Source organism: Telmatherina bonti (genome assembly GCF_933228915.1).
Source record: "Telmatherina bonti genome assembly, chromosome: 23".
Lineage (NCBI taxonomy): Eukaryota > Metazoa > Chordata > Actinopteri > Atheriniformes > Telmatherinidae > Telmatherina > Telmatherina bonti.
The window spans coordinates 9,017,136-9,032,359 of NC_136632.1; the positions used below are offsets into that span (position 1 = coordinate 9,017,136).

The following is a 15,224-nucleotide window of genomic DNA, read 5'->3' on the forward strand; positions in this document are numbered from 1 at the left end:
TAAGACTTTATTTTTTCTTTTTTTAAACTGGCACCGCTCATTTCTTGTCATCCGGGGAGCTCGTGTACAACACTCCCAGTGTGAGCTGCCTTTAACTTTATCTCCGGGAAACCCGGTGAGGTCAGAAACACCTGAACGCAACACGAGGCAGGAAGACGCGGACTGGACGACTTTTGGTGTCGGAATCCCGATTCTTTGACATGCCATGTGTTTCCAAGCGTTGGAGTAGTGCTGGAGGAGAACAATTTGGATGACTTTTCACTCTGGCGCGCAGCTGGACTCGTTTTTATCCCTCTTTGCATCTTGTCGGATACTCACAACCGGAGATGTGAAACACCGGCGCCTTCACGTAAATGGCGCACGCTGGTTTTTAAACGCATCGACTCTCCTTGCTGGTAACAAACCTACAACCTTTCAGTCGTAACACGGTCTCTCCAGCCAATAGACTGCCCTGCCACACTGAGTCCACCCACTAAAACAACCTGTACCACATTTACAGCATGGATAACCGAACGTTTCACCTTGCGCAAATTCATTTCACAACTTTTCTGGGGGAAATAGGTTTTTACAAATCTGGTCGAAAAACATTTCTTTTTATGACTTCCATCTTTACATGTGCTCCTATCATATATTCGGAGGTTTTGTGTAAATTTTGACATATTGCTCGTAGGATTTCAGAGCCACGGTTCACTTAAAAGAGTTGCAGCTTAAATCTCGCCGGTTCTCATGGGACTGAGGCATTCGTCGCGTTGTTTGCTGCTACGGAGGATCATGGCGGAGGCGGACAGCTCGGAGGTAGGGATCTTTTCGGTGCTCTGTGCCCGGTAAGAGTGGGAACAGAGAGCTCATAGTTCATATATTTACTACGACAACACATTTGACTCGTATATGATGCGGTTTTCATGATGTTAAAACCCACATTTAGCGCATTTAGAGTGATGTGACGGCTTGCAAGCAGAGTGCATTACACAGTGTCCTGCAGATGTTACGGCTGAGTCTGCATTTCCACGAGCCGACTCATCACATTGCATTGACAGAGATGATGCACATCATGCAGAAGATTTGCATTCTGGTTAAATGTTTCTGTTATACTGACAAATAGGATGCGGTTCAATCCGCTGTCCTTGGTGCTGAAACGGAACTAGCATCTTCTACCTCCTTTCCTCATGGTGTGCAATCAGTTTTCCCATCTTTGCAATAAAAGGCAGAATGGTGTTTAAATGTTTCTATTTATGTTTTTGCTCCTTTTTGAAGTGCATGTCATAAAATAAAGAAAAAAAAACACATTATCAGGAAGACAGATTCTCTCAAAGTGAGCATGTACTCCTGGTGATTGCATTTTGGGGTTTTAAATGTCGAATATAAAGTAATTTAGTCCATTTCTGTTCTATTCCTCCTTCACAGCGGCAACAGCCTATCATGTCCCCAATCTCCCAGTCTGCTCAGCCCTCCCCACTGCCTAAACCAGTGCCTACTACCCACCACGTGCCCTGCGTCCCCCATGCACCTCATGTAGCATCCCTGACCACCTGTCCTGGACGAGGCAAGATTGCCCACTTCATCAGCCCAGAGGAAATGACATCACGGGACTATTACTTTGACTCCTATGCCCACTTTGGCATCCATGAGGTAGGCAGACCAGGCTGACAGGGGGGGAGCTTGGTGTGATTAGAGTAAAAGAATGACACCAGATGCCTCCTGTTAGCTTTGCCAAGGATTTTCAGCCCTGTTAGTCTGATTCTTTGGCAGCAGAATAAGCCAAAAAAAAAAACCTCAGCTGATTCAACACCCTGACTTCCATGAAACAAACTGGCTTTGACTTTTAATTGTGATCTATATCCGCGTGGCATATGTATTCTATCTGTAACTAGGAGACTAATGCATTCACATTCTTTATTCTCAGGCTGCTAGGATGTAGGAGGCTGCCATCCTCCTACAAACTAGCAAACTTCACGTGGAAAGAACAATATCTTGGGAGAAATAAGAAGTTGTGGAGTCATCTGACTTGATATAACTGGTGCTGTTTGACAGATGTGGAGGCTTTTCCTTCACCAGCAAGTACAAAACACCCCAGAGGCTTGTAATGGTCTATTAACAGCACATCAACAGTGAAAACTACCTAGTTTTTTTTTTTTCCTTTTATAACCATCTGCAGTAATCTGCTGATGTTTTAACCCAACTAATGACCTTGGAATGGAAGGGGAAGCTGGTGGAGAAGTTTGGGGACATATAGGCCTTCTTAAATAGTGTCCATATTTAGCATGTGGGTCAGCTTTTTGTCTGGTTGCAGACAAAGAGAGTGTCCTGATTAAAGAGTTCAACGCAAGATAGAAGGAAAGTGGGATATGTGAATGGGCTTTGGGAGATGGGTATCAGGCAGTCCCCAAAGGCTTTATGTTGTACTCCTGTCTATTTCAAGAAGCTCAGCCACTGTTACTGAATCTTTTGGCCTAAATTTTGCCTTATTGCACCAAAAGAAAAAAAAAAAGGTACTTGCATGCAGATATGCTGCCACATTTTAGTGACTCACACTTCTTTGCAAGGTCACATCATGTGCACTAATATGAACGCATGTCACAGCTGAGGTTTCTTTTCTCTAATGCAGGAGATGCTGAAAGACGAGGTGCGGACGCTGACATATCGGAATGCCATGTACCACAACAAGCACGTGTTTAAGAATAAAATCGTCTTGGATGTTGGCAGCGGCACAGGGATCCTGTCTATGTTTGCTGCCAATGCCGGTGCCAAACACGTGTACGGGGTGAGGCAACTAGATGCACCTTCAGGCCACAAACAGATGCTGCAGTCTAACACTCACAGCTTTTACTTAAACCATTATGAGAGAGAAAAGCTCAATCCCGACGTGGTGTTAAAATTAATATCAGGAAAACTGATGTTTGTAGTCGACTCTGCCGCCTCGTTATCTGTCACATGGCATGCATAAAGGGAATGCAAAGTGCTTTTCAGCAAGCTAACATGAAAGAACAGCTTGCAAATCTGAAAACAGGGAAAGAAAAGGAAACATTGGAATTTGGCCAAAAATGTTGTGCAATATTAAAGCAACTGATATGTACAATAAAAATTAGAATTTGGATCGTATGACTGGCTGAATGATGGCCGCCCCAACTGATGGCCCAATATAAGAGCAACAAAAAGAAAACGTACAAAATACAACCTGATTCTGACATATTTCCTTCAAGGAAAGAGGTGGGCTTTCTCTGGTGAGTGAGCTGAATATCATTTGGTGAAGACAAGTCTATAAACCTTTTTTTTTGGCATTTCCATAGGAAAACATTGGGAAGGGTGCCAAGATATCTAATCCAACCTGTCCTACTTTTTTTTGGGACCCATCCATCAGGCTTCTAATATTACCAATCTGACCCTTTATACTCTGCAGGGTATTGATTGGTCAACAGAATGATCACTTTCTGTGTGTCTCAGCAATAACAAAGCGGCAAAGGTATCATCGATAAATATGCCATGGGGTTATTTTTAAAGCCAGTAAGAAAGAAGACAAACTATTGGGTGTCCACTGTTCTACTCCTTTGTTTCTGTGTTGTTTTCTTCTTTGTTATAATTGAAGGAAGGTGTCACCCCGCCACTACATCATGCTACAACTCAGCTACTGGGTAGTGGTACGGTTAGCTGGAGAAACGCAACAGAGATTAGTGTTTGGCAAACCAAACTAATCTGAGCCAGATCCCATGTTGGAAACGGGGCTTATGACAACCTGTTTAACCTTTTAAAGACTGATCCAAGAAAAAACTGGGGAGAAAAGCTATTTTATTTTAATCTTTTTATTTAATTTAAACAGTATTTATTTGGCCCAAAAATGATTTTTTAAGAAAAATTACTGTGTGATTTGTCAAAATTATTATTGTGTAAATTGGCTGCAAAACATTTAGCTGTATTTTCATTATTATTGGATCCACCAGGGGGCAGCAGACACGTGTCAGAATGTGTACGACATGGTTTCTACCGTAAAGTGATGCAAAAAGTCTCACAAACTGCATGTATCAATGCAGTAACGGTAAACGTTTATGTTTCATTAGATACATAAATGCCTGAAAATGTTATTTAGTTTACTTGTGCAAACAGAGTGCTTTTAAAACAACCTGGCTGGGAAAAAAAAGTTTTTTTAAGCAGACAGTGATAAAGGGAAGTCAAGTCAAAAGTCAAGTTTCTCATTTATTTTCCCACAGTTTTATTCTTATATTGCTTCACACACTGGGATGGCAAAGATCTCAGTTTAGAGACCGGATTCTTTTGTGTTTAGATGGATTTGAAAGGCTTGATTTAATATAGGAAAAAGAAAAGATCATACCCCAAATGACCATTGTTACTAATGTCCTTTTGTTTTTGTTTTACATTACTAATAGAAACATTAGATGTAATCTGTAAAAAACCACAAACCTTAAAAATGTACTGGGATTACGAAAAGACTTTGCAACTCATTGTGTGGTCTTTGTTTCTTCAGATTGAATGTTCAAGTATATCTGAATATTCAGAGAAGATTATCAAGTCGAATCACCTTCATAATGGTAAGTTGAAGGTAATTTTTTTTGCATATAATGCTATAAATCCATCTGTCTTAATGCAGAACTGTATAATGGCATCAGGGTTAAAGGCAGCATGGAAAATCTGCATATTTTCATCATTACGGTCACACATAACAGTGTAAGTCATGGGTCTGATGGTTAACTGGCAGCTCCTCTCTAATGTCAAATAACCATAATCTTTGCTATCAATCAGAATTCCGCCAGCAGGGCTTATTGCCATTGTGAAACGCCACCGTAAGCGTGACTAATGGAGGACTGGCAGCTGATACTGGGCTCCATAGCCGCCACATCTGACTGGATTTAATTAGATTCTTTACAGTCAAACTTAAAGCATTTTTCTGTCAAAAATAAAGTCTTAAAAGCTGAAAGCAAATATTAATGAGCTAAGAAATGAGATGTTATGATTATTAATTATCCATATGTTGGGGAAAACGCAGTCAAATGCTACATGGTATGTAGATGTATATCTGTTTTGATCTAATCCCTTGTGTGTCATATCAGAATACAAAATATAAAACATTCAGGTATACAATGAGACATTTTCTCTAGCTGTACTCGTTTACAACATTCCCAAGGCATGAAAAACAGCGTGATCCGAGAAGAGAGTCATTGTCTGTGTTCATGTGAGGAAGAAACTGTGAAGTAATTTGTTGCCTGCTGTTCTGTGGCTCTCCGCAACACAGTCATTACCATCTTCAAGGGCAAAGTGGAGGAGGTGGAGCTCCCTGTGGAGAAGGTGGACATCATCATCTCCGAGTGGATGGGTTACTGTCTTTTCTACGAGTCGATGCTCAACACAGTCATCTTTGCAAGGGACAAGTGGCTGGTATGATGGTGGTGCTGGAGGCCTGGGGAGTTGGGATGGACGTGTGTGTGTGTGTGTGTGTGTGTGTGAGTGTGTGTAAGGGCGACTGACACATCAACACACCAGACAGTGATGAAGGAGAGGATTTACTGTATGGTTGCTTGCTTGCTTGTGTTGCTGCCCATATGATGAGGTCACACATGAACGCTCTGGTTTCTACCCCCAGTGGGTGCCAGAAGGCTTAGATTACATGCCAGGTGTGCAAACAATAAAGATGATGGATGACCTTTGTCTGTGAGGGCGTTGGAAATCTGAAGACCTTTTTTTTTTGTGTGTGTGTGTTCAGAAACCAGGAGGCTTGATGTTCCCTGACAGAGCATCTCTCTACGTCGTAGCCATCGAAGACAGGCAGTACAAGGACTTCAAGATTCATTGTAAGTCCTTCCTGCAGGTTCATCTCTCCTGTTTTTCTCTCGGATGAGATTATTATTCAAGTTTTCTTTTCTTTTGGATACTTTATAACGCATTTGTGGACAAAGTTGTTCAGCAGCCATTTGAGGAAAGCAAAACCTTCATGTTTTTGTGGATCTTCTAGCTTAATTTTGAGGGCAAGGCAAGTTTATTTGTATAGCACCTTTCATGTACAAGACAATTCAAAGTGCTTTACATGAAACATTAAAAGCATTACAGAAAAAAAGCATAAAAGAAAATACAAATAACAAAATCATAATAAAATCATAAATTATATTAAAACAAATGTAAAGCAGAATTAAGTAAAAGTTACTGTGCAGATGTCATGCATAGGCGCATGAGAAAAGAAATGTTTTTAACCTGGATTTAAAAGTTTCTACATTTGGTGAGTGTTTAATCTCCACTGGCAGATTATTCCACTTGTTTGCAGCGTAACAGCTAAATGCTGCTTCCCCATGTTTAGTCTGGACTCTGGTCTGGATTAGTTGCCCAAAGCCTTTGTATCAAAGAGTTCTGCTTGGTTTTTATTCTCTGAACATGTCGCAGATGTATTCTGGTTGTGGATTGTGATGATATGCTTTTGTCGAGATTCGATTCCGATTTTTTTCGGTGCTGATTCAATTTAAATTGCGATTCTCACAATTCCTTGATATTGCTGATATTTGTAGATTAAAAACAACAAAAAAAAATTTTTTTTTTTTTTTTTACTCACCATTTTTCTTGATTTCAATCAGAAAAAAACAACACAGTAGCCAGACCATCATTCTGCTGCTATAATACTCAAGAAGACAAGTACAAAGATCAATAAAAACAATAAAAATGACAAAAATTTTATAATTGATTGTTTATATTTATTAAAAAAAAAAAAAAAAGATTTTTTTCAACAAAAAAATCGATTTTAAAATTGTGAAGCAAAACAATCCCGATTTTCAATTTGATTTTCCCACTCTTTTTAATTTCAGTGTTCATGAATTCCTTTGGGAAATATATAGTTCTGCTCCACTAAAACCCATGTCATACTTACACCGTGATTTCCACACAGAGGAGTCCCAGCCTTCACATGTTGCGTTGCATTCAACTCACTGCATGTGTTCCAATAGCTCTCACAGCCAGACTGCAGAGCTTAACCTCATGATCCAGATCGAGGCACCAATATTAAAGGTACCATTCACTCTTGTATTGATATTAAATATGGATCAGTAACTCGCTCTGATTTCGTTCATGCTGCACAGGTGGCCCTCTCTGTTTTATTCCATCTGACGTATTCACAGAAGTGTATGTGCTTCCACACAAATCCCAAAAGAATTAAGTCTACCCAAACCTTCACACTTTTATTTTTAGTTTCTCTGCGTTGGCGGTGCATTCCAATAATATATGGATTTAGAGTTTGGCCCCTCAAAAACGCGAGGTGGAGGGACAGATGGAATAGGGCAGCGAAAGGTTGTTTTGTGTGTTATCTGTACATATTTTGATGGGGGAAAAAATGCTGCCAGACATGCTGGAGGAGGCTGAAGCTTATTTTTAGGAAAGCTTGTCTTCCTCCACTCAAAAGAAAAAGTGAGTGTGGGACTGTCCTTGCTGGCAGGGTTAAGTTCTCTCTTCCTTTTTTTTTTTTTTTTTAAAAAAAACCCCTTTTTGTGCTGTATGATTTGCAGAAACAAGGAGAAATGTTGCATGAAAACTAAGACGTGACATGCAGCATGCACATGAGCTGGATGTTTATGTGTCTGTGTGCACAGGGTGGGAAAATGTGTACGGCTTTGACATGAGCTGCATTCGCAATGTGGCCATCAAAGAGCCTCTGGTGGACGTGGTTAACCCCAAGCAGGTGGTGACTAACGCCTGCCTCCTAAAGGTTAGTTCGTGTGTGCTTTTCCAGAGATTACGATGTCGATCTGATGTGGTTTCACACCTCTTAACGCTTCATTCTCTCCGCGCAACGATTCTTATAAAGTCACAGAGCCGTCACTCCCAGTCCTGCTGAACATTCACCTTCCACCGGGTCTATATTCTAGCACATCATAGAGGTTTCTGGCGAGCTGTAATACACTGCAGCTCTGTTTCCGTGCTTGACGATGCAACAGCGGCTTTCCTTTCATCTCACAAATGAACAGAGGGTGAGAGCATTCAGAGAGGTGATGGCTTTTTTGTTCACCCCATCTACCTCCTCTTGTCATTGCTTCTCTTTTCAGCAAGCTCTCTTTGCTTTATATAACGTTTTTTCCAATCAGGATTATCCAATACCACCCCCCCCCCCCATCTGACTATTTCTTTCTTTTATCATTGTACGGCATCATTTTTCCTTTTCTCACCTGAATCCCTTAGTTTTTTCCTTTTCCCTTCCCCCCTCTGTCACATTCTCTGATTTAAACAATGTCAGGCTTGACTAGTGTCAATGAACAGGGAGGTCTGAGCGCATCTCTCCTTCTGTGTGGTGGTTAAATGTCACACAAAAGCAGGCATTGAGTCAGCACTGGGAATGGATTCAGGTCTTAATTTCTTCCATAAGCAAGGGGAAAAGGGGGGTTTCTGAGTTAGGTTGGAGGGCTGGTTACCAGTTGGATGCTGTGAATTAATTCTGATTTCCTTTACTGGTGTCTGCAGGTATGTAGTCAGGGTTCGTTCACCCATTTTTTAAAAATTTATTTCTGTCTTAATTCACACTGTCAGTCATTCTTCATGCTAAAATTACAAAACCGCTACCATGGTTTCTTTTTTTTTCTTTTTTCTTCACCTCCCACAATTTGCTGTATACGTGATGGACCTGATATCATTGGAAAGGAAAGAGGTGTTAAATCACAATCTGTCATGCTGACGCCACATGGCTGGCCAGGACGGAACAGGTTGCAGTGTAAAATTCCTCACTGTGCTTTCAAATCCAACATCGTCTACATGCAAAGCGGTGACAAACTCACTCCTTTTCTATTTTAAACCCAGCGAGAACAGGTAGCAAAAAGTCATCCATACTGCTCAGGTTATACCTACAAGGCATGGCTTGATGTAATGTACACACACACACACACACACACACACACAGACACTCAAAATCTCTCTCAATACAAGGCCCAAGGGGAGACACCCACACAGCATGTGTACTGTGAGCAGGCTTCGTTTGCCAGCCATGATTCAACATGTGGGATTTCACAAACATACACTCACACATGCATAATAGTTGTTGTGAATAATCAAGCTGTGGCGTATACATGGACTGCATGTGTGAGGGTGATGGAAAGTGGTGGTGAGAGGTTGCATGCACTTGTTTTTGTGACTGAATGGTAATTTTCTGCTATTCCAGCATCTTAAGTACATAAGCTTAAAAAAAAATCTTTTTGCTGATCATTACAAAATAAAACATTTTGTCCTTTTTCTTCTTTTTTTTTTTTTATCCAGGAGGTGGATATCTACACTGTGAAGCCAGAAGATCTGTCCTTTACCTCAGCTTTCTGCCTGCAGATCCAGCGCAACGATTATGTCCATGCCTTGGTCACATATTTCAACATAGAGTTCACCAAATGTCATAAGAAGACTGGGTTCTCCACTGGTGAGACTGGGCAAGATTTGTTTTTATATTCAGAGATACTTCAGAGATACTCAGACTCAACCACATGCAAAAGAAAAATTCCCGTCTTACTTTAGATATACTGTGTCTGGTGACGACACCACGGCTGAGCAGCTCCACCTTAACATCTGCGACATGTCGAAGCTGCACGTCGGGGACAAGATTTAGCTAGTGTTAGCATGTATTAGCTGAATGCTAAAGTATTCCAGCTCATGTTTACTGCATTAGCATCTGTTTTTGCGCTCTTTCTGCTCTGTCTCTGGAGTACTTCTGCTGTGTTTCTGGTGCCTGCCAGGGTCGGTGTGAGCCGTGTGTGTGTGTGTGTGTGTGTGTGTGTGTGTGTGTGTGTGTGTGTGTGTGTGTGTGTGTGTGTGGAGAAATGAAGTGCAATCCATCAGCACAGATACATACTCACACACAAGAATAGACTACCAGTGGTCTTATCGCCGTTAATAGATTTAAAACTTACCAACAATTGTTTTCTCATTGGTCCAAGCAAGTATTATTCCACTGAAACAGACACCTGCCCACGTTCTGTATCATTCTGATTTATGAGTTATGCACAGTTTTACACATTGTGCTTAAAAAGAAAAAAGATGGATTTAGTATTTTGTCAAGCAGGTAATTTAGGCCTTATTCATATACATCTGAGGTGAATAAGTGAGCACAAAGTGATCATACACTGAAAAAAAAAGGGAAAAAAAGCAAACTTTGAAGGACAGAACTTAGCTTTGGGGTTCAATATAGGCTGAAGTAAAGGCAATTATATGTCCAGCGGCTTTGTTACCCTGTACAGTATTATGACATGCATACAAGATGACTCATTTTACAATACAATAGAGGAGCTTGAATTAAGTATTCACAACAAAATGTTAAAATGTTTAAGGGTGGTTACACCAGATAAAACATGCCAAGCAAAGCCTGTCCCATTGCCAGTGGTGGAAAGCATTCCCTCTGATGGCCAGCGTACAACAAGATGAAGGGATGGCATTATGTTGCATCCTTCTGGCTGTGTTGGACCACGCTTTCTGATGATTATAAATCTGAGGTAGTTAGGCTCGTTTGTTATTTTTAGCAAGACTAAGGACATCGCCTCAATCAGTAGAACAGCCAGCTGTCTTATGGATGGTAAAATGAATCAGGCTCTTTTTACTTGAAAGCTGTTGCAGTTTTACAGCCTCCATCTGGAGCATTAAATTTTATTAAAGTACGTTTCAGAGTTGAAAACACGAGTTATTCCTGTTACTGTATCCTGAGCATCGTAAGCTAAAAGTAGACTGTACACCCGGGTGTTGTGTTCAGATTGATTCCGTGCAAAGAGAAAAACCAGCATAAAAACTGCAGAGGTTTGAATAGCTAAACACTTTAACATTACAGTCAAACACCAGGAGTTAGTGGACATGTTAATTACATGGAAAAACTTTTTCTTTTCATACTACTGTCTTCCAGACTGCTATTCCAAAGTAGCAAATAAGGCAACATAAAAAAAAAAGTCATATTTAAAAGGGAAGAAAATATTGTACTTCCTAAAAACACACATGGTTAAATGAATCAAACAAATGAAACAACTATGTATATAAAAGGAAGTGCAAAGTATATATGCTTTTCTTTTTTCTTTTTTTTTTATCCTTACAGTTTAATGAACCTTTTTAGATTTTTTTGGCTTCAAAGAAGCCCGAGAAGAATTTTAAAAGGAGCCCGGAAAGTGCAGAGTGCACATTCTGGGTCGCCCTGCAGCAAAATAAGCACTAAGTATTACAGCTGATTATTTTAGCAGTAATTGCTCTTGGCTACACTCTACGTTTATTACATGGGCCAAACTGGCATTTGTGCCCACGGAATCACCACTCAAACCCGTAATATTGAGGACGCCCATTTTAGTAAGAGTAACTAGCCGTTATGTAAGCTTATTTTAATACATGCATGCATCCACGGCTTACATAATGTTGTGTAGAGGAGGTTCTATGTTTGGCTGTGTTTGGTGGGCCTGGGGCAGAGCATCACCGAAGGAGTTCTCTGCTATCTGCCTCTGTGTTTCTCCCACTGGGTGAGTGGAGCCCAGCCACTTTGCTGTCAAATTTTGTCCATATTTACATGCCTAAGGTAGTTTTATGCTTATCACAACTGTCCTGGATATGTTTTAATTTCTCCTCACTCCTCTGTCCCTCTTACCTCTTTATTTATTTACATCCCTCTTCAAGCTTACTTTACTTTCTCTCATCTTCTCCGTCGTTTTCCCCATCTCTCTACAGCTCCAGATGCTCGCAGCACACACTGGAAGCAGACCGTGTTTTATTTAGAGGACTACTTAACAGTAAAGAAGGGAGAGGAGATCTTTGGCAGCATCGCGGTCAGACCAAATGAGAAGAATTCGGTGAGACTCTATAGTTTCAATTTCAACCATTTTGAAGTCTTTCAGAGCTTTTATTTCACTTTTAAGTGGAAATCCCACAGTGTGGAGCTGCTCCAGTAACAGAAAGCCCCGGATCAATGACGTTCTGGGTTGAGTTTATTATATATATCCACTCTTGGCTAGGAGAGCACATAAAATCATTAATAGAGTCATTCTTAAAAGTCAGTTTGACATAATTTCAGTCACAAAGTGAAACAGATCATTATTCTTTGATAAAGAATTTCAGCTTTTGAGAAAATATAACAGAAAACTCCACATTTAAAAGTTTAATGCAATAGTTTTTCAAACACTTATTCAATAATTTTCCTTATTTGCATATTTAATAGAGAACTACCTCTATTTTTAGTCATTTCTTAATCATTAAAAGGTCCTATATTATGAAAAAGTCACTTTCTAAAGGATTTCTAACAATGTCTCTCCTTATCCTGTCTGAGGCCCAAAATGAGATAATTCTGTCGCCTCTTGCTCCACTTTTTAGTGGATGTGTGCTCAGACAGGTGATTTTGAGATATTTTCCTTTGTTACCTCATGAAGTAAAATAAGCCCTCCCCCTGGGAGTGGATGCTTACCTTGTGAAAGCCGCATCCCCTCCCAGAAAGGGGCATGGAGTGGGCGTGGACAGGCACCGCTCTTGCACGTTTTAAACCGTTTGAACCAGCAGAAGACACACTTTTGGAATCGCTGAAACTCAGGACCAAGGATGAATTTTAGGTGTTGAAAACGATGACGCAAATATGAAATTATTGAAAAAAATAATATGTGACCTTTAACACCCATGAGGGCTGTGGCGCAGTGGTTAGCACTGTGGCCTCACAGCAAGAAGGTCACTGGTTCGATCCTTGGCTGGTTTGGTCAGTGGCCTTTCTGTGTGGAGTTTGCATGTTCTCCCCGTGTATGCGTGGGTTCTCTCCGGGTACTCCAGCTTCCTCCCACCATCCAAAGACATGCATGATAGGTTAATTGGTCACTCTAAAATTGCCCCTAGGAGTGAGTGTGAGCATGAGTGTGGTTGTTCATCTCTCTGTGTGTGTGGCCCTGCAATGGACTGGTGAGCTGTCCAGGGTGTACCCTGCCTGTCGCCCAAAGCCAGCTGGGATAGGCTCCAGCTTCCCCGCGACCCTGAATTGGAATAAGCGGTTCGGAAAATGAATGAATAACACCAATGACTATGTTCTGAATGAGAAATTCAAATTCTCGCCTTTATTTTCAGCTCACAAAGTATGATTTAAAGTTGAGCAAGATGTTAATAATAGTCTAGGAGGAGTTTTTAAAATTTGACCAAAAAAGAAAAGAAAAAAATCTTCCACATTACTCCAGTTTTTCTTACATGTGTGTTTCAGACTTTTATTTTAAAAAAAAAAAAAAACCCAAAAAAAACCAGGTTAAAGTTATTAATCCAGCTCTTCCATGGCCACAAAATGATGGACTTATACATTAAAAAAGGAATTTGGAAATATCCAGAGCTGGAGTTTAGGACATCTTCTAGAGAGATTGTTCTTTGCAGAGCAGATCGAGCTAAAACAGCGGAAACAGAGCATCTGTAAACTGCAGGTTTCAAGTCTTTTCACTGATTCTCAGTTGGATTTAGCTCTGGACTTTATTGTCTCAAAATGACCCAGTCAATGTGCTATGATCTAAGCCATTCCACTGTTGCTTCACTTTTTTTTTTTTTTTACAGCCTCTGATATGTTTTTTATGCCAGGATTGCCTTGTACGTAGCTCCATCTAGCCTCCCCATCAACTCTAAAAAGCTTCTGTCTCTGCTAAAGAAAAGCATCCTTATGTTCCTTATGGGGGTGATGTGTTCAGGAGGATATGCAGTGTAGGTTTTCCATCACACTAAGTGTTTTGCATTTTTTCCAAACACCAGAGCAGAGCAGCTTATTCCACATTTGCAGTTTTCCCTGCAGGCTGTTGGAAAAATGCAAACAGGGCTTCCTGCAGCTTTTCTTTTTTTTTTTTTTTTCCATTGGTCCACTTAGTAGTTTTGCATTTGTGCCATTTGCTTTGAACTTCTCCACAACTATCCCCCCGGCCTGGCTGGGGTCTTCAAGAAGTTGTTTGTTGAGGTTTTCCAGCAAACCTCTGAAGCCTTCACTGAACAGCTGTACTTCTGCTGGGCATGAATTACACGCAGGTGGATGCTATTTACTATTTTGGGTGACTTTTGCAGACTTTTTTTTTAGCCGTGGATTTTATGAAAAGGGTATCAAAGTACATAGAAGGCTGAATAGAAATTCATGCAACACTTCAGGCTTCTGTAAGTTTGTAGTTGTGACAAAATGTGGAAAAAATTCAAGTGGTGTAAATCCAAGGCACTGTATTATCTTTTTATTTTATTTTTTTTAAACTTTTATGTGAATTAATTTTGCGCAAAGTGGAGATTTATCCCATCAAATTTCCTTATTTTTATTTCACCTTGTACAGCGCGACCTGGAGTTTACACTCGAGCTAGACTTCAAAGGACAACTGTGTGAAGCCGCCATTTCCCACGACTATAAAATGCATTAGGAAGAAACAAACGCCCCGGTGCAGACCCACCCTCTCACCCTCTGGACACAACTAGAGAGCCGAAGGTGGGCACAGCCTCTCCCAACACCGCTCCTACTGGACAGGGAGGGCAAGCAGGCGCATCAGATAGGAGGCCATTCGAGCTACTGATGCAATCTGAATAAGTATCTCTCAGCAATAGTGCCATCACATGATCGGCTGGGGCACGTCACTGAATGTAACATCCTAAAACAACTTGATTTATTTGTGTTTAGAACTTTGGAATTGTATTTTTTTTTTTATTATTATTAAGAATCAAAAAGCATTTTCTGTCCTTACATTGTTATTTATCTGTGTAATGTTTGGAGGGTCAAAGACTTTTTTTTTTCCTTTTAAGTGTTAAAAACAAAAAAAAAATCATTTGTAAAACTATTGTTTTCCTTTTTGGTTTACAGTTACTATGAAGTTTTGCTGATTTTATGAATGAAATGAGTAAATTCTGCCACAGTAGAACTATGGCAGAACTATTTATATGCCTTTACCATCTAATTGGGCTGGTTTAAAATAATCAATCAAGTTAATTGACATGGTTAATATCTAATTATTAATTATAGGTATGATTAAAACCTCATACAGGTGGACTTTTAAACCAAGAGCACAGATTTACATGTGGCTCTGTTTCTTTATCTGATCCTAGACGGGCTCTGTAGTGAAGATTTATGACATGCCATGTAGGTGTATAGATGTTACAGTAACTCATTGTGTTCAGGTATTATTTAATATTTGCATGTGAAACTTTTTTGGTTCATTAATTTAAAAGAAAGTGTGTGTAAAATGCACTTCTATTTCTTTCTGGGACATCATCTCTGAAAAGAAATGAACACAGATGCAATATGTTTTGAACCACTTTGTTTTAGTTTGGTCGAA

At 40.2% G+C, this 15,224-nt stretch overlaps 1 protein-coding gene across 1 annotated transcript; it reads left to right on the forward strand.

The window, feature by feature from the left end:
- Nucleotides 1–726: 726 nt before the first annotated feature.
- Nucleotides 727–14,318, forward strand: LOC306773330 (protein arginine N-methyltransferase 8-B-like; the record flags this gene model as incomplete). The annotated part of the gene is made up of 10 exons (XM_079263120.1): nucleotides 727–795; nucleotides 1,405–1,629; nucleotides 2,606–2,761; nucleotides 4,478–4,541; nucleotides 5,243–5,385; nucleotides 5,711–5,798; nucleotides 7,575–7,690; nucleotides 9,226–9,376; nucleotides 11,647–11,768; nucleotides 14,235–14,318. The coding sequence occupies 10 exons, from the start codon at nucleotides 727–729 to the stop codon at nucleotides 14,316–14,318; spliced, it is 1,218 nt and encodes a 405-aa protein (XP_079119246.1).
- Between the last annotated feature and the right edge of the window lie 906 nt (nucleotides 14,319–15,224).